Raw genomic sequence first — 26,460 nt, 5'->3', positions numbered from 1 at the left:
CTCACCATCATGTCCGTCTCGAGGATCTTCCCTTTCCTGCTGAGGTACTGGTGGAGGGGGCAGGAGTCCCGCTGAGGTGGTGCTGGGTCTCCAGGGCAGTCATCCGCCATTTATCTGCTGTCACTCATTCACATCCTCGAGCCTCTGGTGCACCCCAGAGCCTGGGGGAGGGGCAGCAGGTGGAGGGGAAGACAGGTCGGAAGGCATACAGGAGTCACTGGTCAGGCCTCCGTCCAGTGGACCTCAGCCAGTCACTCCTGGTGACATGGTGGGAAGCAATGGGGAAATCCTGTCCCCTTAAGCTGGGGTATGGGCTTCCCAGGTGGCTCAGTGGTAAAGAATCTGCCCACCAATGCAGGAGAGGTGGGTTCAATTCCCGGGTTGGGAAGTTCCCCTGGAGAAGGAGACGGCAACCCACTCCAGTATTCTTGTCTGGAGAATCCCATGGTTAGAGGAATCTGGTGGGTTACAGTCCATGGAGTCGCAAAAGAGTCAGACACGACTGAGGATGCATGCACCCAAGTAAGCCTGGGCGGAGCCAGTCTGTTGTGATGGGAGAGGATGTTAGTGTCAGGGCCAGGTAGCTCTAGGTCTGCCATGAGGAGCTGTGTGATCTCAGGCGGGTTGCTTCACCTCTCTGGGCCACGTCAGAGCCCTCTCCTGTGAAATGAGGAAGTTGTACTAAATGACTGTTGGAGAGTCCTTTGGCTTCAAATCCTGGGATTTGTTTAATACCTGGCCTTCCATGGTGAGTATCAGGGTTCCACCTTCCCCTGTGCCTTCTTTCCAGAAGCATATAGAAGTCCTTAGAAGAGGCCGGGGCATGCAGGGAGTCATGAGAGAGCTGTATTGGGCAGTCTGATCTGCTCTGGTTGGAGAGAAATACCTTACCCACATAAAGTGTGCAAAGCTTTGGGCAGGATGTGAGCCTGGTCTGATGCGGTTCTCTCTTCCAGGCGAGGAGTTTTATGAAGCCTCACCTTATGAGCCAGTGACCGCCCGCCTCTCGGACATCTTCAGGCTTGCTTCAATCTTCTCAGGTGAGTGGGCTTGTGCTGGGGCCTTGACAGTTCTGCTCAGGTCCCCTGGGGCTGGCAGATCGAACCTTGTGGCTTGGGTGAGATGTCCTCTCGCCAGTAAGCCCCTGAACACCTCCAAATCCGGGGTCTTCATCTGTAAAGAGAAAACCATGACACCTTCCCCCTTTCTCACCACCACCGAGGTTGTGTGTGGCCTAAAGCATTTATGGGAATGGCCTAGAATGACCTGCCGTGCAGGAGGTCTTGAATCTGACATCTGGTATTGCTTTCCCATTTTGTCACTCATCTTGCCTGGCTGGGTCCTTTCCAGCTGTTCTACTTTGGTAAATTTGCTCAGCCTCTCTGTGCCTCAGTTTGCTCTTTGGTGCAGAGGGGAGGGCACCTATCTTGTTGGATGGCCATAGGGTCAGAATGAACCAATGGTTGACCATGGCTGAGCATGTTGCTGGGCTCGTGGGAGCTGTTAGTTGAGGTGGCCTGTGTTCCTGTCACCATCGTCCATTCTGTTCAGAAATTCTTGTCTCCCCTGGGCGTTCTGCTTCTGAAATCCCTCTGAGGAGAGCCTCTGCTTCCTGGCCACTCCTGCCTCAGGCTGCCTAGGGAGTGAGAGGCTCACTTGAGCTCCAGTTTGCTTGCCATGGTCTGTGTGTAGGAGCCCCGTGAGTTTTTTTGGTTCTTTCTTCTTGACCTTGTTCCCTCTGGCTTTTGGGTGACCAATGGGTCTAGGGCAGCCTACCTCTACTTGGGCACTGGGGAGGGCCTTCTGGTCTTGGGAACTCTGTGGAGGCTGGGATGAGCTTTCTGGAGTCACCAGTCGTGCTTAGAGAGGGCCAGGGTGGGCTTTCTCACCGAGACCTGTGAGTGTAGGGCCCCAAATCTCAGGCTTGTGGCACTTTGTGACTGTGAAACATTCTGAAGTTTCTTTTGCTCTAAACCAAGGTTTCTCAATAGCAGCGCTGTTGCCATTGACCTGGGTAATCCTCTCTGTGGCAGAAGCTGTCCTGTGTATGGTGTTTAGCAACATCCCTGGCCTCTACTCACTGGATTCCTGGAGCAGCCCCGCAAACTGTGACAACCCAGTGCGTCTCCAGACACTGCCACTTGTCCCCTGAGGGGAACAGTCACTGCCAGTTGAGAAGCAGAACTCTAGACTGAAATGAAAGACTCTCTAGCGAGACCCTGGGCCCTTTCCAATGAAGAATTCTCCAGGACAGTATTTCCCAAATTTTTCTTTTTTTTCATTGTTGCCCCTTTAAGGAGAAAAATTAATTCTAAAGAGAAATAGTCTCAGTCTGCTGGGCCTGCCATAAAAGAATATCCTAGACTGGATGGCTTAAATGATGGAAGTCTATTATCTCACAGTTCTGGAGGCCAGAAGTCCAGGGTCAAGGTCTGGCAAGTTCGGTTTCTGGAGAGGGCTTGCTTCATGGTTTGCAGACAGCAGCCTTCTCACTGTGTCCTCTCAGGGTAGGGGGTGTAGATGGGTGGGAAGGATGTGGGGGATTGGAGCAGGGAGATACAAAGAAGAGAGGGGGGAGAGAGAGAGAGAAAGAGAAAGAAAGGCCTCTTCCTCTTCTTATGAGGACACTAATCCTATTGGATCATGGCCCCATCCATATGGCCTTAATTTAACCTTAATTACCTCCTAAGAGCCTTGTCTTCAAATACAGTCACACTAGGGGGTTTAAGGCTTCAGCATCATGAATTTAGGGTGGGGACACAATTCAGTCCATAGCCAATGCTAAGTAGTAAAATTTTGTCAGATAGGGTTGAGGTTTGGAGGGCCACATGCCACTGTCATGTCTCCTTTTTTTTTTTTTTGCTTACCCAGGAGCCCATTTTTGCTCCTTTAGGGCTGATACCCTCCTTTTCTGTTGAGAAGGCATGCTCTAAGGGATTAAGAGGTGGTGATACACATGTACCTGGTGGGAGAAATCCTGGGCCCCATGAAAAGGGAGGCAGTGGCCAAAGACTGACCATTTGGATGTGCCTTTGGCACTGGTAGTGGCGGGGATGGCGGTGGGTGGGATGGTGACTTCACAGATGGTCCCTGCATGGAGTGGCCTGCCCTGGGCTCTCACTCTCACACCCTGCAATGGGGTGATGGCTGAGGTACCCATCTTGTCTCTGTTTATGGCTTTGTGATGACTCTGTGATGAGCCTCGCCCATCTCTCAGGGGCTGAACTGGCTGATGGACTGGCTGAGGCCCCTCCTAGCACAGACATTTGATTCTCACATCTCTTGATTAGTTTTGGATAGAAAACCACCTTGGGCCACTCTTTCGGAGGCAGTGCTTGGGGACTCCAGCAGATTGAGGAGGTAGTTGGCATGTGGATGCTGTGACGGGGAAATCCTAGCAACCTGACCTACCCATTTCCTACCCCACCCCCAGCTAAGGTGCCACTGTCTGGGTGGGAGCCATTGGATTTACCTCCAGGGAAGAAATGGCTTTGGCTTGCTCCCTGGAGGTTGAAGGTCAGAGGTCTTCACCCGAGCTGGGATCTCCAGTGCTTCCTAGACTGACACTAAGTATCTTCCTGGCAGAAAATCTTTCTGTAATGGATTTGGCATTCTGCAGGACAAGGAGGTTGACAAGACAAATGAGGAGATTGCTGGTCTGCAGCTCACTCAATCAGCATCCTTTACCTGATGCTCAGACATAACTGGGCCCTGCATGACCCTGGATCCCTGGGCTCTGGGGACCACTCCCCACAGTGAGGGCAAGGCTCCTCCTCATTGCGCCTGCTGCCCCTGCTTCACCCAGAGCAGCCCTTGAGTTGGTGCATGGGGTGGCTCTATCTGAGGGAAACCTGGCCACCAAGAAGCCAAGCAGACCGTGGTAGGAGGCACGCAGCAGAAAGAAGGCTGAGTGGGGAACTGCGAGCCTGATTCCAGCATAGTCTCTGCCACAGATCAGCTGATGGGCTTGGGCAGGTCACTTCCCTGCTCCAGACCTTATGTCTCTTTTCTGAAAAAGGAAGGTGTGAGCTTAGAGCAGGCTTGACCTCATCAAGGCGCACTGACGACGGTGGTGTTATTTGACATCCATAGGATGGAGTAGAGCAGCTTGGAGCTCAGATGGTCATGGCCGTTGCCTGCCTGCCCAGGAGGCTGAGGGGTCAATATCTGGGCAGGTGTATGACCCACCTGTGGCTCGCTGGCTGGGGAGGCCCGGCCTGGGAGACCTCAGGTCCTGCACTGATGCTTCAGGATGATAAGGCTGCTGCCCAATACGATTGTATGAAGCACTGTCTCCTACCTTTCCACACATTTATATGTGGTCTTAGGCTGCCCCCTCCACCATCTTGATGTGGAAAGGCTGTGGTGAGGGGCAGAACTGGGAATTCTCCAGACTGTAATACTCCCATTTGGAACCCAGGGACTTGGGGGAGGCTGCTCTTGTATCTTTGGGGCTAAGTTGCTACTGTCTCTTTATTGATCTGTTTTCGGCTGTGTGAGGTCCTTGTTCCTCTGCACGCTCTAGTTGCTCCTCCCCCTCTAGTTGCGGCAAGTGGGGCTACTTTCTAGTTGTGGTGCACAGGCTTCTCAGGGTTGCAAGGGGTGATGCGAACAGTGAGGGAAAGGAAATGCTTCATCTACAAGGGGTGAGGCCATAAAAGTGAGGATGAAGGGCCTGGGCGGGCCAGGCAGTGGCTTCCCTCTCGACTGCTGGGCCATGCCTCAGGGCCAGGGAGAAGCAGCAGGCAGGGGCCTTTACGGGGCTGTCAGTGGGCACTCTCTCTGTGTTACTGGTGAGGCTGGGGGCCTCCACGGCCTTGGGCACCTGATGCAGGTGTTGCCAGATACATGGGTACAGGTGTTGCCAGATACGTGGGTTCAGTTCAGTTCAGTTGCTCAGCTGTGTCCGACTCTTTGCGACTCCATGAACTGCAGCACGCCAGGCCTCCCTGTCCATCACCAACTCCACCCACGTCCACTGAGTCGGTGATGCCATCCAACCATCTTATCCGTGGGTACAGAGTAAATTTATGCAAACTTGTCTTTTCTATAGTTGGAAGGGAACTTAGAGATCCTCTAAGCCCACTCCTTACTTGGCAACAAGGGAAACTGCGGCTCCAGGTGAAGGGGTAGTCCACATCAGGATTCAGTCCTGCTTGTCCCCCTGCCCGTCATGTTCCTCAGACTTCTTCTGGTGCTTCAGCTCTAAGCCCTGGTTTCTTCTTACACAATGCTGGACTGATGGCAACACCTGCCTGCTCAGGTTTTAAATCCTGTGGACAGAGGACAAGAACAATAAATACAAATATCTGCTATTAAATTTGGGCTTCTCCAGTGGCTCAGCGGTAAAGAGCCCACCTGCCAACGCAGGAAACATAAGCGACGTGGGTTCGATCCTTGAGTCAGGAAGATCCCTGAAGAAGGAAATGGCAAACTGCTCCAGTATTCTTGCCTAGTAAATCCCATGGACAGAGGAGCCTGATGGGTTACAGCCCATCAGATTGCAAAGAGTTGAACCCAACTTAGTGACTAAACAACAAAAACGACAACAGAAAATTGAGAAATTGTGTGCAGATTCCTGGCCCAGTACCTGGGATATTGGACTCAAACATGTAGCTTCTTGGCCTGGAGAATTCCATGGACTGTATAGTCCATGGGGTCGCAAAGAGTTGGACACAATTGAGCAACTTTCACTTTCATGCATTGGAGAAGGAAATGGCAGCTCACTCTAGTGTTCTTGCCTGGAGAATCCCAGGGACAGAGGAGCCTAGTGGGCTCCCGTCTATGGGGTCGCACAGAGTCAGACACAACTGAAGCGACTTAGCAGTAGCAGCAGCAGAGCAACTTTCACTTTTTACAACTGACAGTGGAGTGATTTCTCCAAGGCCATCAGCGGCTCAGGCAAGGTTGTCCTGGAGCCTGTTTATGGGAGATGGTTGCATGGCTTTTGGTGACATGAGGCTCCCTCCCAGCCATGTTCATGCTGGGTGGGGGCTGCAGTGGGAGGTGGCTGGGCGATTTTTAGGGGACAGTGGGTCCCTGGGGCGCCTGCTGGGCCTCTGTGGCCTTAGCTCACTGTGATCAGGTGGGAACACAGGGTGGCTGGTGAGAGGCCTGGCTTGGGCCTTCTGTTAGTGGTTAGAGGAAGAAGTGATGGGTGGTGACAGTGTCAGTTGGCTGTGAGCGTCTGGGGTGGGCTGTCTTGCTTGGATGGAGCCAGGAGAGGCCTGAGGATGTTCTTTTTTTTTTTTTAAGGAAATTTTTGTTTTATTTTGTTTATTTGAGTGTAGTTGGTTTATAATGTTGTTAGTTTCTGCTGTACAACAGAGTGAGTCACCTATATGTATACACATATCCCCTCCCTTTTGAATCTCCCCTCCCATCCTACCCATCCATGTAGGTCATCACGGAGCACCAAACTGCACTCCTCAGATGTTCTTTTTTTAAAAAAATTAAGTAATTAAATTTTAATTGGAGGATAATTGCTTTACAATACTTTGTTGATTTCTGCCAGACATCAGCATGAATCAGCCATAGGTATAAGTTTGTCTTCTCCCTTCTGAACATCCCTTCCCACCTCCCTCCCCATCCCACCGCCTCTGGATTGTCACAGAGGACTGGATTTGAGCTCCCTGAGTCATACAGTAAATTTCCACTGGCTATCTAATCTTACATATGGTAATGTATATGTTTCCCCGCTGCTCTCTCAATTTGTCCCGCCCTCTGGTTCCCTCCCTGTGTCCACAAGTCTCTTATCTGTGTCTCCACTGCTGCCCTGCAGTTAGGTTCATCCCTACCATCTTTCTAGATTCCATACATATGCATTAAAATATGATATTTGTCTTTCTCTTTTTGATACTTTATTCTGCGTAATAGGCTATTAGTTCATCCACCTTGTTAGAACTGAGTCAAATGCATTCCTTTTAGTGGCTGAATAATATTCCATTGAGTGTATGTACCACAACTTCTTTATCCATTCATCTGTCAATGGACATTTAGGTAAACAGTGCTGCGATGATCATTGGGGTGCATGCATCTTTTTCAATTATGGTTTTGTCACTCGAGTGTATGTTCCTCGGTTCTTCATCTCGTCACAACAAAGATTTGGAGCGACGGACATTAAAGCCCTCAGCGCGTCACACCTCTTGGGTCTTGGACAAACCATGCTACAGCTCTTAGGCAAATCAGTGTTACAGCTCTATTTTATTTAGAAGATAGCAGGAGAGTGAGAGAGAGAGAGAGAAAGAGAGAGCGTGCACGCACGCGGGAGATAGAGTCCGAGAGAAAGCGCTTTGGCTCCTCCTTTTATATGATTTTTCCTCCACCTGGGCCTGCCCTATGCAAATTGGGCTTAGCCAGGAGTGCTGTTTGTTCTGCCTGAAGTTTTCACTGTGGTCCTCGGACCTTCCTTTGACCTTCCTTGTCTTTTAGCCACCGCCATTTTGGACTCCTTTTCCCTATTCTACCTACTTAACAGTCTCCTTGGGGTTTATACCCAGTAGTGGGATTGTTGGGTTATATGGTAGATTTATTTCTAGTTTTTTAAGGAATCTCCATACTGATCTCTATAGTGGCTGTATCAGTTTGCATTCCCACCAAGAGTGCAGGAGGGTTCCCTTTTCTCTGCACCTCTGGGGTGTTCTAGTTGGAGGCTCCACTGGTCCTTTTTCAGGGGCCTCAGGAGAGGAGGGAACCCTACCCTTGCCAAGAAGCTTTGGAAATGGCCCCTGAGGGACACCACCCTCCCGCTCTGTGCCCTTGTGCTTCGTTCGTATTACAGTGCTTACTCTTGCGTGCTGGGGGCACGAATATGATTGCAGTGTGATTGTTGGGCTCTGTGTCACTGCACGCATGCATCTCTGTGTTTCCCTGGGTGCCTAACACTGGCACTGACACCCATCCACGGAGGATCCTGGACTAGAGGATGGTGGCGGACTAGAGACCTGCTGGTCCTAGTTTGAATCCTAGCTGGACCCTATTCACTGATTGACTACAGGGTGGATCAGTTGACTGAATCTCATTTTCCTCATCTGTAAAATGGAGCCCTGCAAGGATGGGTGGTGACCTCCCCAGAAGGCGGTGGAGCCCAGGAGCACCCTAGGTGGTGGCCACGGGTGATGCTGCCAGGCGCTGGCGGGAGCTAGTGGTTTAGTGTGAGCTCTTAGAGCTGCACCAGGAAGGCTGGCTAAGAGGTCCAGGTGAGTCTGAGGTGCCCCATGTGGGCTGCCTGTCGGGTAGCCCTGAGGTTTAGAGAAGGACTGGGGGCTCCGGAGGGTTTCATGGAAGAGGTGGATCTCGGTGTGATGCAAGCACTACCTGAGATGCTGCTTTGAAGGGAATCAGACTGTGTCCTCACTGGATCGTTGGGGCAGGTGGACACAGCTTAGACACCCACGAGGTGGTTTATCCATGGTGCTAGTGTAGCCCTAAGAGCCCAAGGGAGGCAGCAGTAGGTGGCGCCTGGGGAAATCAGCAAAGTCTTGGAGGAGGGGAGTGGGATCTGAGGGTGACAATCTCAGCAGCATCGTGGCTCAGAGGCTACCCCCACTTCTAGGTCTCGTGGGCTCAGAGGACAGTGACTGGAGACCCTTGTGGCAGGTGGAAGATTGGCCTCTCTGGGGTCTCCTCCCTTGGGACTCTTGCTCAGGAATTCTCTGGGACAGAACTCAGCGTGACTGACTCGGGTTGAGTCCCTGGTGGGGTGGGGCTGAGCTGCCTTTGGGTGAAGGAGTGGCTTAGCCCTGGGCTCCAGAGTCAGTCCCCCGTGAAGGTCACCGGAGTGCATGAGTAGGGACCCGGAGAGTTGGGCTTGGCTCATTTCTGTCGGATGCCCTGGGAGGCTCTCTCCCTTCCCTGGCTCCGCTGAGGGCCCCCTTGCCCCTCCTCCCCTGAAGTTGCTGAGCTGAAGAGACAAGCATGGCCCAGCAGGTCGGCTGGTGCCTCTCAGAGGGAACTCAATCCCAAGGCAGCCCCTGTGAAGAGGCTTTGGGGACTCAGGGCAGGGGATAGTGGGGGGAACTGCAGCCTGTCTCCCTGCCCCCCTGCATGGTGGCTCAGGCGATAAACTGCTTATCCTCAGGTTGTCTGCCTGAGCCGAATGCAGAAGCGTGTTATTTAAATTTCAAAATCACATTCTTCTTCTAACAGCTGTCAGAGTCTCTGAGCATCAGTGAAAATTGGGCCTTAGCTGCGGCTCTGTCACCTCTTCCACCTCCCCTTCCAGGGACAATGTGTCTGGTGGCGAGGAGAGGGTGGAGAGGGTGTGGTGTGGGGAGGGGCTGTGGGGACAGGGAGAAATGTGTGGGGGGTGGTGACCCGTGACTCTGGCCATGCTGGTTAGCAGTTGGGACTGATGGGAGGAGGCCAGCTTCCCCATCGGGGTGCCAAGCGCTTCCTGTCTTCCGTTTCATTTCCTCTTCTCCCCCGGGCTCCCCCGGCCAGGAGGATTTGCTTGCAGGAGGTGTGAGCAGAGTGCCAGTGGCTTCATGTTTACTTCTCTTTGTGTCCATGAAAGAAAAAAGGAGAGAACAATATTTAACCCAATGAGAGGTTTTTTAAGGATAGAGGCTCAGGTGCTATGGTTGGGGTGAGGTCTTGGTTGGGCAAAGTGTTTCTGGTTCCCTTCAAATAGCATCTTCTAGGGGCACCTACTTGCTTCCCCGTGGGTGGATAGACAGGCTTTGCCGGCAGCGGGGGTGAGGGTGGTTCCGGGCTCACCCTGCACTCTTGGCATGTAGGGCTCGATCCATTCCTCCCCACAACACCCTCTCCACCCCTCACCCCACCCTGGTGCCCCTCATGCTCCTCCTGACTTAGCCAGGAACTGTGCTCCTCTTATTTATCTGGGTAGAAAGCAGGATTTGAGTAACTGTTCTGGGAATGCTCCTCCTAACTATGTCTGTCAGCATGTTCTTTTAACCCCATGGATGTGTAGAGAAAGGAACAGATCTGACTGGGGTCACATGTGTACATGTGTGTAGTGTGTAGATGGGGAGTATAAGTGTGTGTGGTGAATGCCTGGGTGGTGTGTGTGTGTGTGGTGTGTGTAGGGTGCTGTGTATATGTGTGGTGTGTATATGAGTGGTATGTGTGTGTGTGTGCAGTGTGTGTAGGGTGGTGTATGTGTGTGGTGTGTGTGTGTGTGTGTGGGGTGGTGTGTGTGTGTGGGGTGGTGTGTATGTGTGGAGTGGGGTGTGTGTGGGTGGTGCATGGGGTGGTGTGTGTGTATGTAGAGTGATATATGCATGTGGGGTTGTGTTTGTGTGGGGCATGTATGTGTGTGTGTGTAGGGTGGTGTGTATACGTGTGGTATGTGTGTGTGTGGTGTGTGTGTGTGTGTGTGTAGTGTGTGTAGGGTGGTGTGTATATGTGTGGTGTGTGTGTGTAGTGTGTGTAGGGTGGTGTGTATGTGTGTGGTGTGTATGTGTGTGGTGTGTGTGTGTGTGGTGTGTATATGTGTGGTGTGTGTGTATGTGTAGTGTGTGTAGGGTGGTGTGTGTGTGTGTGGTGTGTGTGGAGTGGTGTGCATGTGTGGGGTGGGGCGTGTGGTGTGTGTAGGGTGTGTGGTATGTGTAATGTGTGTAGTATGTGTAGGGTGGTGTGTATGTGTGTGGTGTGCGTGTGTGTGTGTAGTGTGTGTGGGGTGGTGTGTATGTGTGGAGTGGGGTGTGTGGGGGGTGGTGCATGGGGTGGTGTGTGTGTATGTAGAGTGATATATGCATGTGGGATTGTGTTAGTATGAGTGCGTGTGTATGTGGTGGTGGTGGGGTGGTATGTGTGTGGGGTGGGGGGTGTGTGTGTGTAGTGTGTGTAGGGTGGTTCGTATGTGTGTGGTGTGTATATGTGTGGGGTGTGTGTGTGTGTAGTGTGTGTAGGGTGGTGTGTGTATGTGTAGTGTGTGTGGGGTGGTGTGTATGTGTGGGGTGGGGTGTGTGGTGTGTGTAGGGTGATGTGTATGTGTGGGGTGGTGTGTCTATGTGTGGTGTATATGTGTGGTGTGTATGTGTGTGGTGTGTGTGTGTAGTGTGTGTGGGGTGGTGTGTATGTGTGGAGTGGGGTGTGTGTGGGGTGGTGCATGTGGTAGTATGTGTATATGTAGAGTGATATGTGCGTGTGGGGTTGTGTTAGTGTGGGGTGCTCACGTGTGTGGTGTTGGGGTGGTATGTGTGTGGGGTGGGGGTGTGTGTGTGGGGTGGTATGTATGTTGGGTGACATGTGTGTGGGTGGTGTGTAAGTGTTGGGTGATGTGTGTCTATGAGTTCTGGCGGTGGCTCCCTTCTGCACGTGGAGAGGGGGAAGGGGAGGGAGGCAGGGATGGAGAGACTTGAGTGGGAATGTGGGCGATGGTGATCCTTCCCTTGGGGAACAGACATTGCCCTCAGGCCCTTTCTGACCTCTTAGGGAACCCCTGGGAATGGGGGTCAGGGGTGAATACTGAGGGATGTTAAGGGATGGAAGGCCATTATCCTGATCAACAAAAATGAACAGACTGAAACTTACTGTGAGTTTTGCGGCTTTCTACAGTCAGGAGGTTATGTTGCTGGGCTCTGGACGCTTGGTACCCGTACTGCAGAGGCGTGCATGTGAGTCCATCTCTCACGGAGCATCCCTTGCATGCCATGCCCTGATCCAGTGGACATGACAGAGGAGTCTGTTGCTCTCATGGAGCTTACATTCGATTAGCTTGAGACTAAGAAAAACCAAATAAGCCAACAAGCAAATTCTCAAAAATAAGTGAGATAGTGATGAATGCTGAGTAAGGATTAAAATACAATGAGGAGCTAATTGTCTTGTGGCTACTCTGGATTGGAAATGCCCAAGTATGATTCCCGGGATGGATGCTGCCGTGGGAAATTCTGGGAGTGGCAGAAGGAACAGCAGGTAAAGGCCCACAGGTGGGGACCCGTGTGGTGGAGGGTGAGACTTCTGGAAGGTGGGCTGGGACAGTGATGATTTGGGAGGTGGGCACAGAGGTGGGCAGGGGCCAACTCCCTGAGATGCCGCAGGCAAGTTAAGGAGTTAAGATTTCCTTTTAAGAGCAATGAGAAACCTTTGAGGATTTCAAATACCAGCGTGGCACAGTATGATTTATGTTTTTGAAAAGGTTCTTCTTGTGCCATGGGAGGGTGGATCGGGGGCAGGGAGAGCCTGTGAGCTGTTGCAGTGGCTCACGTGCTATGACAGAAAAAGAGGAAAAGATGCACAGAGCTGGAATCTACTGGGATCTGATGATTTAGGCTTGAACAACACTGCTACCACCGTTTACTAGAATGGAGAAGGTGACGGAAGGAGCAGGTTGGGGCGGGGAGCCGAGATCCAGGGTTCTCTTTCAGCCACATGGATATTGAGATGCTAGTTAGACCTCCACCTGGAAATGCCAAGTAGGCAGTTGGATGTAAGCCCAGAGTTCTGGGAGAGGTCAGAGTTGATATACAGATTGCGAATTGTTAGCATATAGATGGTACTAACAGCCATGGGATCATGAGGTCACTTAGGGAGAATGTAGACAGGGAGGGAGGCAGGGGCTCTCCATGCAGAGGAGGCTGAAACCAGGGCCAGTGATGAAAAGAGAGCTGAGTCAGGCAGGGAGGCTGAGTGTGGAGGGGCAGCTGCTGGGCAGGGTAGCAGGGACTGGGCAGAAGGGAAGACAGTGAGCTGGGTGTGAGGTCATTCATGAGCCGGGGCAGCAGATAACAGTGCCAAGGAGGAGTAGGGGGGTGGACTGGTATCAGCAGTCCTATAGGAGGAGAAATGGCCCAAAAATGGCCCTGAGGAGAAAGCAGGACCCCCCACCACCTCTGGGCTCAGTGGTCAGCTGTCTATAAGCTGCCCCATGGTCGCTTCTTCCAAAACCAGTATGCCAAATGACCACATCACTGATTGATTTTACCAATTTATGGATCTGCCAAAACTTGTTTCTTTTCATTATTATTATTTTACTTTTCCCCCCCCTTAAATTTATTTTTTGGCCATGCCATTTTGCATATGGGATCTTAGTTCCCCAACCAGGGATGGAACATGTGCCCCTTGCATTGGAAGCTCAGAGAGTCTTACCACTGGACCACAAGGGAAGTCCTTCTTTTCATTATTTTTAAAGCTTTTAGAAATGCACATTTGAATGATTTTCATGGCTTCTGAAGATTTTTCTTTTTTGCAAATGGTCTTCACTGTTGTTTTTTAAGATATATTCAGCTTTTCAGGAATCTAAGCATTGGGAGTTGATGTTGACTTCTTAGAGCAAGAAAGGTATATTGCATAATCAGTAAAAAAAATTTAGCTTATGATTGGTGCTTCTAATCCTACTTTCATTCACCAGAAATAAAAGAAACTGACAAAGAATTAAGGTGAACCACACCAATATGAAATGGCTCAATTTTGGCTTTTAACTGTTATAAACAATTAAAACTGATAGGCTGTTGTGGGAAAAGGTATGAGAATGCTAAAATTCCTAAATATTAAAAATATTGTACCAAGACTATATTTAAAAGGACAACGAGCATTCAAAAGTGGCTAAAAAGTCCCTTCAAATGTGAAATACTCTAATGAAGTTTTAATTTTTAATTATTAGAAACATAAAATCAAGACTGATATGCCATTTACAGAAAGAATTCTGACAGCAGTTACAATTTGTCAAAATATAAAATGATATTCAAAAGCAGTTGATTTCTTTTAGAATTGATTTGCCAATTCAATTTGCCAATGACAATTGATTTGTCATTCATCAACTTGACTTTTGGTGGATTGGCCTGTTTCCAAAAATGCAGGTGCCCGGGAGAGTCCTGGTGTGGCCGCGTGCTGTGAGGGGCTGAAGGTGAGGGTGAAGTTTCAAGAGAAAATCGAGTGTGATAGGAAGCCTGGACTACGACTGCTGGGGCCTATGTGAGGAGGGTGGGCACCAGAGCTGTGGGGGATGAAGCCTGGGGTCCCACCGGATCTCTGGGCCTTGAATGACAGCCAAGCACTGGCAGGAGTGCATGCTGGGATTGGCCGGTCATCTCCTGGGAAGTTGAGTTGTCTTTTCATGCCGCTTCCTGCTGGGTGATGTGGGGCTCCAGGCCACCAATTCCGGTGGTGTGGGGGCCAGGGGTGAGAAGGATCGCTGAGGTCCTGCTGTCTCAGGCTTCTCAGATAAGCAGAGGGAGCTCTGAAACCCTTCTCTTGCTCACGAATGGGGAGACTGGGGGCCCTTTTTGCTTTTTGTGTGTGATGTGTGAGGCTGGAGAGAGAGGCACATTGGACAGGCCACTTTCAGCAGGGCCGTGTCAAAGCAGAGGGATGGAGGGGAAGGTCTTTCTAGGGAAAATAGTCTTTAAAAAAAATTTGGGGGGAATTTCTTGGCAGTCCAGTGGTTAAGACTTTGCTTTTCGATGCAGGGGGTGAAAGTTCAATCCCTGTCTGGGAAGCTAAGATTCCACATGCCTTGGGGCTACAAAACTTAGAGCAGAAGCATTAGTGTAACAAAGTTCAATAAAGACAAAAATAGTCCACAAAAAAAATCTTTAAAAAAATTTTATGCAGTTTTTAAAGGTTACTTTCCGTTTATAGTTACTGCACAATATTGGCTATATTCCCCGTGTTGTTCAATACATCCTTGAGCCTGCCTGCTACCCGACAGTTTCTACCTCCCACGCCCCCACCCTGTGTTGCCCCTCCCCATGCCACCACTGGTAACCACTAATTTGTTCTCTATATCCGAGTCTGCTGCTTTTTGGTCATATTCACTAACTTGTATTTTGTAGGTTGCACATAATAAGTGACATCGTACAGTATTTATCTTGTCTGACTTATTTCACTTGAAGAATGCCCTCCGAGCTCATCCATGTTGTGGCAAATGGCAAAATTTCATTTTTTTGTAACTGAGTACTATTCCATCTCACACACACACACAGATGCTTGTGTACTCACTTGTGTCTGACTCTTTACCACCCCATGGACTATAGTCTGCCAGGCTCCCTCATATATGGGATTTTCCAGGCAAGAATACTGCATTGGGTTCCCATTTCCTTCTCCAATACATACAAATACATACTTATATATATGTATGTATATATGTGTGTGTATATATATATATATATATATATATATATATATATATATATATATACAATGCAGACCTGGGTTCGATCCCTGGGTTGGGAAGATCCTCTGGAGAAAAGAATGGCTACCCACTCCAGTATTCTTGCCTGGAGAATTCCATGGGCCGAGGAGCCCAGTGGGCTACAGTCCATGGGGTCGCAAAGAGCAGGACACGGCCGAGCAACTAACACACACTGGAATATATATACACACACACACATACACACACACACACACACACATGCCACATCATCTTTATGGCCACTTAGGTTGCTTCCATATCTTGGCAATTGTAAATAATGCTGCAGTGAACATTGGGGTGCATGTATCTCTTCGAATTAGTGTTTTTGCTCTTTTCAAATGTATACCAAGGAGTGGAGTTGCTGGGTCATTTGGTAGCTCTGTTTTTAGGTTTTTGAGAAACCTCTATACTGTTTTCCACAGTGGCTGCACCAATTTACATTCCCTCCAACAGCAGGGACCACATTCTTAAACAAGCATTTTTTGCACATGTGCTGTGGGCTGGAAACTGCTGGTGGTATTTGCATCTGCTTTATCTCGTTGTTATCGTTCCCTAGGATGCTGTGAGTGAAAGTCGTGTCCTACTCTTTCCGACTCCATGGACTACACAGTCCATGGAATATTCTAGGCCAGAATACTGGAGTGGGTAGCCTTTCTCTTCTCCAGTCTTCCCAACCCAGGAATCGAACCAGGGTCTCCTTCATGGCAGGTGGATTCTTTACCAACTGAGCTATTAGGGACGACTTCCCTGGTGGCTCAGACGGTAAAGCGTCTGCCTACAATGCGAGAGACCCGGCTTTGATCCCTGGGTTGGGAAGATCCTCTGGAGGAGGAAACAGCACCCCACTCCAGTACTCTTGCCTGGAAAATCCCATGGATGGAGGAGTGTGGTAGGCTACAGTCCATGAGGTTGCAGAGTCGGACGCGACTCAGCCCTTCGCTTTCACTTTATCCCGTTGTAGTCTTTAGTGCAGTTCTGTGTGTAGACAAGGTGGGTGTTGTATCCTCATTTTGCAGATGAGCAAAAAGAGGCGGAAAGAGGTTGTATTACCTGTGCACACTTGCTCTGCTAGTCAGTGGCTCACCGGATCCTCCAACTCCCCAAACACAGCTGGGAGTCCCTGGTCTTTATCACCAGTGCAGCCCCAGGCAGGATGGGCAGGGATGTTTGTGCAGCCTGCAGAGTCAGCCTCAGGCCAAGGGGAAAATTTCCATTTGTTACTTGATTATAATCTCTTGTTCACGCTGGAATGTAAGCTCTAGGAACAGGAGTTTTGCCCATTACTTCTCCAGCAGTGTTCTGTATGTAGTGGATGCTCAGTACCTGACTGTTGTAAAAGTTAGTGAGTCTTGAGGGAGAACTGGGCAGGGTGGCCCCACAGGGCAAGAAGCATGGAGGTGATGGTCAGGGTGACTGCCACCCGCAGGGAAGGTGGGTTCCTCACATAGAAATTCTTCTCCTTACCCCTTCCTCTGCCCTCCTCACCCTTCCTGCCTTCCATCCAGCCCTGCTGAGAGTTTGTGAAGTCTACATCTCATTGTTGAGTGCCTCTCTGTCCCCCTTGCACACTTTATTATCTGGACTCAGTTGACTGACCTCCTTTTTGAAACTCTTGTCTTGGTTTCCATGGCACCAGTATCTCCTGATTGTCCATCACCTCATGGTCCAATCTCTACTAAATGATGGCTCCTTGAGCTCTGTCCTGACCACGCCTGTCCTCTTCTTTATTTTCATCCTCGTGTAGTTTTATGGCTTTAAATAGCCTTCATTGTCGGTCATGCTCAGTTTTATCGCTAGCTCAGACCTCTCTCCTGAACTCCAGCCTCCATGATCCTCCTGCCTTTCAACCTCACCACGTGGACATCTCATAGGCATCTCAGACATCAGTTGAAAACATTTTGTTCTGCCCCTTTTTCTTTCCTCCAAGTCTTTCCTGTTTCACAAAATGATTCCACCATCCACCTAAGAGTTTTCCTTGATTTCTCTCCTTCTTCCCTTTCAGCATCCAATCCATCCTGTTGGCTTTATCTCTAAGTTATTTGCAGATTGGGCTCATTTTTTGGACATCTTTGTAGTCTTCACTCTTTCTAAGCTGCCACAGTCTTTCACTGGCTACTACAACAGCCTGGAACTGGCCTCCTCTTTAACCCTCACCCCTTCATGGGAACTCTGTCTTCCATATGTCAGGCAAAGTACTTGAGGTTGGGTGACTCCCATCCTTAAAATACTCTAAGCGCTTTGCATCTTAGAATAAAATCTGAAGTTCTTATGCTGCCCTGCAAGTCATGTGTGCCCTCTGCTGACTGCCCCTCTGGCTTCTTCTCCCTCTTACATTTGTTTCATCTACAAAACTCCAGCCATTTCCCCTTCCTTTTGCCTGTAAACATGCTGAGCTCAGCCTGCCTCAGGACCTTTGCACATGCTCTTCCTTTTGCTTGGGATTCTCTGACTTGGGTTTGTTTCCACGTTTCATTCCTGCCCATCATTCTTTCTGAGCTTGGATGTCACCTCCTAGGACAGCCCTTCCCTCTTCCCTCATTCTCTTCTGAATTCTACTCACTTGATTTTCTTCATAGCACTTATAACACTTTAATTTGCCTTATTTATTTGTTCATGTGATTATTGCCAGTCTTCCTCTCCCTAGAATAAAAGCCCCTGGAGAGCCCGGACTCTCTCTCTCAACTCACAGCTGGATTTCTAAGGTGTGTCGTCAGCACGTGGAAACAGCTGTTGGCTGACAGCTGCTTGGCACACTGGGATTTGGTGCTGTGTGTGGAGGAGGCAGGTGCAATTGTGAGGCCTTGTGTGTGTGTGTGTGTTGTGGTTGTGGTGTGCATACATGCTGTTGCGTTTGCACAGGGCAAGCTGGACTCCTCAGCTGGTTTGTAGAGACAGGGTGGGACGGGGAGCTTCCTCCTTCCCTCCAGACCTCAGAGCCCTGCACAGGTCTGTGTATGGGGGATGGGAGTAGGCAGGAGAGTCACAAAACACAGAAAACCAGGTAGTTCAAAGCCTGTCATTTTCCAGGTCAGGAAACGAAACCCAGAGAAGGTCAGGCTTCACTGGGGGCTTCCCACGCTTAGGAGAGCAGAGATGGAATTAGGGCCCAGGTTTCTGACTCCCACTTTAGGGGCCGAGCTGCAGAGCATGGCCCACAGGCCCAGGGTCAGCTGGAGGGTGGACGTGGCGGCTGGGAGCAGGGTTTGGGGCAAGGGACAAGCGTGGCCGTTTCCTGGAAGGTCAGAAGGGAGAGCTGAAAACCGTGGGTCCCGTTGCTTTGAAGCCTTGTGGAAAGAGGAACATCTTATTTTTGCTTCCCCAGGGAAAGGCCTATTTGTGATTGGAAGGTTTACCCTCATGGGCTTTTTGGTTGGGGTGAGAGTGAAGCCCCTGGGGACATGCCCTGGTAACAACAGAAGCCCATAAGCTTCCTCTGTTGAGGATGGGTTTGGTTGACTGTGGGTGGGCTGTGGGGTGTGTGTGCTTGGGGACCAAGCCGGGGCAGCTCCGCTTCTCCTGTTACTCTCTGGTTCTCCACCTTTGGAAGGCAGCCTCAGCATCACGCAGAGTTGTGAAATCCAGCTCTCTGGGTGCCAGCCACAGATCTCTCCACTGCAAGCATCTGGCGTGGGGCTGGCTGAGCCTATGTGAGTAACAGGCAGATTAAGTGAGTCACAAATGCACCAGAGTTTGAGAACTTTGAATCAGTTACTTCCCTCCATGGACAGGCACATTGTTGCTGGAATGGGAGATGGGCATAGGGATAAATATTTTAATTTCAATAGCTGTGCATTTTAAGAGGTCTTGGAAAAATTAAGAATTAACATAACGGTTATCATGCAGGACCAATCTAGGTAGGTATTCAAAAACTTAAAAAGTGAATATTTCATTTTGTTTAAGAATTAAGAGATTAAAAAATTAAATATTAGTGCAAGTGTACTGGTGATGTTGTTCATTTGTTAAGTCTTGTCCGACTCTTTGTGACCCCATGGATTGTAGCCCACCAGGCTCCTCTGTCCATGGAATTCTCCAGCAAGAATACTGGAGTGGGTGCCATTTCCTCCTCCAGGGTATCTTCCTGACCTAGGGATTGGATCCAAGTCTCCTGCATTGGCAGACGGGTTCCTTACTACCATCTGAGCCACCAGGGAAGCCCACTGGTAACATGGCCAAAACCATATAGGTGGTACCTGGTAACTGTGGTTTGGTAAGCCTAGTTCTGTAAAAGCAAATATTCAAGGATATCATTTTGAATGTTTGAAGACAGATCATCATTGGCAGGGCAGAGTCCCAGGAGGGAAGGGGGTAGGTGGATGAGGCTTGGCAAGGGTGAAGCTGCCCCTCCACAGTGGGGCTCCTCCTTGCCCCGCCCTCAGGGGGAAGCCAGATTGTGTCCCCAGGGACTGGAGCTGGGAGAATGTGTTTTGGGAAGTGCCAGGCGTGGTTAAATCCCACCTCCCTTTCCCAGGAGCAGCTGTTACCATTTATTCCTTGGCCCGTTGGGCTGGCACAGGCCTGGGAGGAATTTCCTGCTCCTGAATCCCTGGCAGGTCCTGTGTGGTCTGTGCAGGGATGGGGCGGGGTAGGGGTGGGGTAGCAGGGACCTCCCTCCCTGCTTGTTTGGATATTTTGGTTCAGGAGCCACAGCCCCACACTGGGCTGGGGGAGGCTGGTATTTGCAATCCAGCATCTCATCCTTTTTCCCCAGTGGAGAGTTTTTTTTTTTTTTTTTAATATTTATTTATTTATTTTTGGCTGCGCTGAGTCTTTGACGCTATGGGCTTCTCATTGCAGTGACTACTCTTGTTGCCGGGAGCATGGGCTCTAGGGTGTGTAAGCTTTAGTAGGTGCAGCACACAGGCTCAGTAGTGCAGCTTGTGGGCTCCAGAGCACTCAGACTTCAGTGTTTGTGGCGTGTGGGCTCCGTAGTTGTGGCACACGGACTTAGTTACCCCCACGGTTTGTGAAATCTTCCCAGACCAGGGATCGAACCCGGGTCCCCTGCATGGGTAGGCAGATTCTTAACCGCTGGACCACTAGGGAAGTCCCCCAGTGGGGACTCTTGAAAAGGATAGCATAACTTTTTGGACTCCTGAGGTTTGTTGTTGTTCAGTTGCTCAGTCGTATCTGACTCTTGGCGACCCATGGACTGCAGCACGCCAGGCTTCCCTGTCCTTCACCATCACCCAGAGTTTGCTCAAACTCATGTCCATTGAGTTGCTGATACCATCAAATCATCTCATCCTGTGTCATCCCGTTCTCCTCCTGCTTTCAGGAGAACCCTAGGGACAGGTGCCTTAGTGCAGATGCAGGGGCAGTGCATGGGCTGGGGAGAGGCTGTGCCAGGCCTGTCTGCCTGGGCAGTTCGTTCCTCACTTAACAGGTCAATCAGAGCAGCCCAGCCCCAGGGCCTCTCTCCAGGGTGGAGTGGGGCCCTGTCATCCACCCACTGGCCTCTGTCTCCCCTCCAGGAGGATCAGAAGGGGCATCTTCCTGGTAACTAGGCGATTGTTGTTACTATCGCCACCTTTGTGTGTGTGTTTCTAGGAAATTTACCAAGTTTTGGCCCAGGGGTTTACATTTCCCACCCCCTTAGCAAAAGCTTTCACTCTTCACGCTCCAAGTGGAAGCCGTGAGGCTATAATTACATTGCATTTACTCGGGAACTTGCTGAGGGGAGCGGGAGGGTGCACTCGGGAACCTGAAAGCAGCCAAGGGCCTGATTTAGCTGCTGTTAATTCGTGGTTGTTGTCCCGCTCCCTCTGGGGACCCTCACAGCCTTCTCTTCCTTCACCTCAGGCCCCAGGCTGTGTGGCTGTTCGCTTCCACCAGCCAGCATCCTGACAGGTGCACTGGAGGAGAAAGAGCACCTGGCTGGTCCCGGAGGGCCCTCCCATGGAGGCGGTGCCCCTGGAACAGGCTTTGTGTAGACAGGCATCCTTGGGTCCTTGCCTGGCCCGGGCAGAGTGGCTTGGCAGCTGCTCAGGGAACTGCTTGGAAGGGCACATGTCCCCCCGGCCCCTTGCTGCCCCAATTCCATGGCTGAAAACCCTTGCCTGGCTCCCCAGCATCATCTCTGGTGGTCCCTTTTCCAGACTCCATCTCCAGGCATGCTGCATTGCTATAGATTCTTGCCAGCCTCTGATCTTGCTGTTTGTTCCCTCTGCCTGGGACCCCCTTTCCACTCTTTCTGCTTCCTCTGCCTCACCCCGTAGATTGCAGCAGAGCGATCCCTGCTTCTGGGACCTTCTGGTCTGGGCAGGATGATTTTCTCTTGGCTCCTACAGGTAGCACCATGAACTCCCTGATACATGAGCATCACCTTGACCTTGACCCCAGCCATGGGTCTGGGGAGGTGTCTGGCACTTGGTGGATCCTCAATGAAGATTTGTTAATTGCAACCTAGAGGGGTGGGATGGGGTGGGAGGTGGGAGGGAGGTTCGAGAGGGAGAGGACATAGGTATGGTATATCTGTGGCTGATTCATATTGAAGTATGGCAGAAACCAACACAGTACTGTAAAGCAATTGTCCTTCAATTAAAAAATAAATAAATTAAAAAAATATTTGTTAATTGAATGTGTAGGAAAATGAATCTTGATTCCCTTTCTGCCCTAATTCCCCTTTAACTTTTACAAGAAGGGGAGAGGCATGTTTTTTTTTTTTTTCCTTCCTGCCTTCCTGCTTGCTGTTGGTTAGGCAGGGTGTTGGGAGTGAGGTCTGTCTTTGAAGATTGCCCCCTGGCTTTCACTTCTGAGCACTACTGGGCTGGGCCCCACACTGATGCTTTTTTAAAAAGATTTTTTGATGTGGACCAATTTTAAAGTCGTGGGGCAAGTTTTGGCCATGAGGCATGTGGGATCTTGGCTCCATGACCGGGGATCAAACCCGCACCCTCTGCATTGGAAGGTGAAGTCTCGACCGCTGGACTTCCAGGGAAGTCCCTCCACGTTGATGTTTGGACGTGGTCCTGTACTGACTGATATCCTGGTCCTGTGTCACTTTTGGCTTCCTTAATATTATTAGCCAACATGTTTTGAACATTTATTATGAACGAGTGAAAGGAAAGAAAGTGTTAGTCACTCAGTCATGTCCGACTCTGTGCGACCCCATGGCTCCTTTGTCCATGGAATTCTCCAGCAAGAATACTGGAGTGAGTTGCCATTCCCTTCTCTAGGGGATCTTCCCTACCCAAGGATCAAACCTGGGTCTCCTGCATTGCAGGCAGCTTCTTTATCAACTGAGCCATCATCATGAGGGAAGCTCATTATGATCTATAGATACTGTTCTAAATACATTCTTTTACCCACCACACACGGATTCAGCCTTCACTATGTACCAGACACTGGCAACCATGGATACACCAATGAGTGTAACTGACACACCCCCTGCTTTCATGGAGTTTGTATTTAGTTGAAAAATACAGATGAATAAATAAGTATATACTGTGGCAGATGGTGATGAGTGCTCTGCGGAAGAGATTGGAATAGAGGGTGAGGGGAGGGACTTGTTATTATGTACAGGATGGTCAGGGAGGACTCACAGATAAGGTAACATTTGAGCAGAGACCTGAAAGGAGTGAGGAAAGGAACTGTGTGGTCATAGGGGTGGGGGAGAGCATTCTAGGCAGAACACAGCAAGTGTAAAGGCTCTGAGGTCAGGTCACGAGTGGCACATCCCAGCAAGAGCAATTAGGCGAGTATGGTTGGAAGGGAGTAAGTGCAGGGGAAGTGAGTGTGAAGTGAGGTCATATATGGCAGCCCTGGCTAACAGAAGTATGTGTGAGTCACATGTGCCCTTCACATTTCTTTCTTTAAAAAAATTTTGTTGGCATATAGTATAATTAACAACTTGTAAGGTTGTTGGTTTCAAGAGTTCAGCAAAGTGAATGAATTATATATACATCATGTATCCACTCCTTTGTAGATTCTTTTCCCATATAAACCATAACAGAGTACTGAGTAGAGTTCCCTGTGCTACACAGTAGGTCCTTATTAGTTATCTATTTTATATATGGTTACATATAGTAGTGTGTATAAGGCAATCCCAGTCTCCCAATTTATCCCTCCCCCACCAATTCTGAAATTTCTCCCAGCTCCATTAAAAACTTAAAAAGAAGCAAGTGAAATTAATGATATTTTTATTTAACACACTATATCCCAAATATTATTGCTTCAACATATAATCAAGGAAAATGTGATTTGAAATGAAATGCTATATTATTTTTTCTTATTATGATTTCAAAATCTGGTGTGCACATCTCATTTCGGGCTAGCTTCACTTCCTGTTCAGTGACCATGTTCAGGAGCGCCCACCATATTGGACGGCATGGATGGAGAGGCCTGTGAATGAGATGGGGCTGCCACTGGAAGCTTTGGGGCCTGGGAGCATTATCTTTGCTTTAGGTTCTAGAAGGTTTGCTCCAACTGTGATCAGAGAAGACTTCTGGGGGTGGGCAGGGGGTGGGGGTGAAAGGACAGAGCAGGGAGACTGGAAAGGAGGCCCTTACCAGTACGCAGTGACAATGGTCAGGACCAAGGTGGTGGTGGTGAGGATGACTGGATTCTGAATATAACCTACCAGGTCTTTCTGATGTGGATGAGAGAGGAGTTTAGGAAGGGCAAAGATTTTTGGCCTGAGCTAGTGGAAGCCTGGGCTTGTTTTTTGGAGGGTTGAGGAAGACTGGGGGTGGGGATGCCCCTGGAGGAGCATGTGGAGTGTGGCTTGAGATGCAGGTGTCAGCCTTCCAGGTGGAGCTGATGGGCAGGCAGTTGGACGTCTTGATCTGGGGTTCAGAGTGGAGGTCTCTGACCTGGCTGGAGGTATAAATTTGGGAGTTGACAGCGTACTGATGGTGTTTAGGGCTGAGCGTGAGTGAAGGCCCAGGGGAGTGGGTGCATATAGAGAAGAGGGGCCTGAGCCCTGGTGGAGAAGGTGGAAGCAGCGAAGCAGGCCTGGAAGGAGAGCTCACGGAGGCAGCACGAAGGCGTGAGGGAAGGGGGCTGGAGGAGCCACCAGCTGTATCCAGTGTGCCGGCGGGCACAGCGGGAGGAAGCCCTAGGGTCTCTGATCACTGCCAAGTGAGAAGGGAAACCCCAGGCTGCGGTGGGTCTAGGAGAGGACGGGAGGGGAGAAGGTGACCACTGGTACAGATGACTTGTTTGAGGGGTTTTGTTTAAAGAGGAGGAGAAAGATAGGTGAAGTGCAGTGAAAGTTGTGTTCAGCTCTTTGTGATCCTGTGGATAGTCCATGGAATCCTCCTGGCCAGAATACTGGAGTGGGTTGCCATTCCCTTCTCCAGGGGATTTTCCCGACCCAGGGATCAAACCCGGATCTCCTGCATTGCAAGCAGATTCTTTACCAACTGAGCCACCAGGGGAACCCCTTTAGTAGGGGGTATGTGATCACAATTTCCTTTTTTCCTTTAAAGATGTTCAGTGTATTACCTGATGGAGAAAATGTAGTAACAGGGCAAAATTATCACAAGAGAGAGAGAAATGAGCTGATCATACTCACAGCAGCGCGATGAGGTAGGTACTGTTTTCCAGACAAGGAGACCGAGTAAAGGAAGGCCTGGTCACTTGCTCAAGGCCACCCAGTGACAAGTATCAGGACCAGGGATCAATGCAGATGCCTCAGTTTTAGAATGTCCAGTCTTAATTACTCTGTTGGTTTCCCAGCTAGATTTGTGAGGTCTTTGAGAGGATCCTCATCTCACACTTCCATGTCCAGCCCAACACCTCGAAGGTAGAGGGCTGTGCATAGGTGGGACTTGATCTTTAATGATCGAGTGATCAGAACACTAGGACCTGGGCTGGAAGTGCCATGGGAGGGTGGGTGTGGCGTCCCCGTAGGCCTTCCTACCCTTGTGGGGGTGGGGCATTGAGCAGACAGAAATACTGAAAAGCATTTTTTGGGTGGATGAGGAATGAATGAAAACCTATGGCTTTTCATCCTGAGCCGGTGGCTGTCTGTGGTGTACCACGGTGCTGGCTGGATCTGGGCTCCTGCTCAGGTTTGGTGCTTGAAGTGTGCTTGAAGATTCCATTCAGTTCTCACTAGCATGTCATGGAGAGTGAGAGGCGCCTGCAGACTGAACTCCTGCTTCTCTGCTCTGTCATCAGGATGGACAAGAGACACTCTGTGGGTGGTGGTGGTGGGTCCCTCTGCTGTGTGTTCCTCTCAGAACAACTGAGACTTGGGGGGTGGAGTGGACACCACAGAAGGAGCCTGACGATTTACGGGATTACAGCTTTGTGCCCAAGATGTTTTGCTCTGCAGACAGGGGCACAAAGCTCAAAGCCACGGCTCTAACGCCAAGGTCCCAGCATTCAGCACATCCGCACTTTGCTTGATGAGGGCTCAGCCCTGCTGGAGTCCAAGGCTGGCCTTCAGCCTTCTCCTTACACTGCCGAGCTCGAGTCCAGTGCTTGCTTTCAGTGCTCTCGGCACAAACTGGGCACAGTGGCACCCCCACACCATGGGGCCTTTTGGAATGTGTGGGGACAGTTTCAGTGGTGACAGTGGTGGGGATGAGGATGGTGATAGTTGTTCTGTTTGTACCCTGGCTACTGAAGATCCTAGAGTGGGAACTTCCTAAGGGCTGGCAGTGCCCCTGATCAGAAGCCCTGTTCACGTGTGTGGCTGTTGGGTGCCCAGGGACCCGTCTTGCATCAGCTGCCACCCTGTTTTGTGCTCTTGAGCCAGTCCCTTTGTTTCCCCATTTCCCGCTTTCATGAACAGAGCCATGAACACCCAGTTGCTTGCTTTTTTTGTCTTGTGATTTTTTTTAAAAAATCAAAGTATAGTTGATTCACAATATTGTGTTAGTTTCAGGTGTATAGCAAAGTGATTCAGTTATATACATATATATTTTTCAAATTATTTTCCAGTATGGGTTATTACAAAATGTTGAATATAGTTCCCTGTGCTACACAGTAAATCCTTGTTGCTTATCTGTTCTAAGTATAGTAGTTTGTATCTGTTAATCCTATACTCCTAATTTATCTCCCTCTCCCCTTTCCCCTCTGGTAACCATAAATTTGTCTTCTGTGAGTCTGTTTCTGTCTTGTATATAGATTCATTTGTATTATTTTTAGATTCCACATATAGGTGATATCATATAATATTTGTCTTTCTCTGTCTGACTTGCATCACTTAGTATGATAATCTCTAGGTCCATCATGTTGCTGTAAATGGCATGATTTCTTTCATTTTTACGACTGAGTAGTATTCCATTGTATATATACACCACATCTTATTTATCCATTCATTCTGCCTGTGGACACTTGGTTATTGTAAATAGTGCTGCTTTGAACATTGGGGTGCATATATCTTTTTGAATTAGATATAATCTTTTCTGGTT

At 49.8% G+C, this 26,460-nt stretch overlaps 1 protein-coding gene across 10 annotated transcripts in view; it reads left to right on the top strand.

Annotated features, from left to right (window-relative positions):
• Window positions 1-26,460, top strand: part of GFRA2 (GDNF family receptor alpha 2) — a 297,825-nt gene that overhangs the window by 114,996 nt on the left and 156,369 nt on the right. For all 10 annotated transcript variants that reach the window (XM_086416115.1, XM_086416114.1, XM_086416113.1 and 7 more), the window contains one exon: window positions 957-1,040. In XM_086416115.1, the coding sequence (XP_086272241.1) occupies window positions 957-1,040 (84 nt within the window). The remainder of the gene's footprint in view (window positions 1-956; window positions 1,041-26,460) is intronic.

Source organism: Bos grunniens, chromosome 8, assembly GCF_055505025.1.
Source record: "Bos grunniens cultivar Pamir isolate PY7600 chromosome 8, Bosgru_T2T1.0, whole genome shotgun sequence".
Taxonomy (NCBI): domain Eukaryota; kingdom Metazoa; phylum Chordata; class Mammalia; order Artiodactyla; family Bovidae; genus Bos; species Bos grunniens.
Note: the sequence above shows the minus strand (reverse complement) of the source record. Positions and strands in the feature narration are given on the sequence as shown.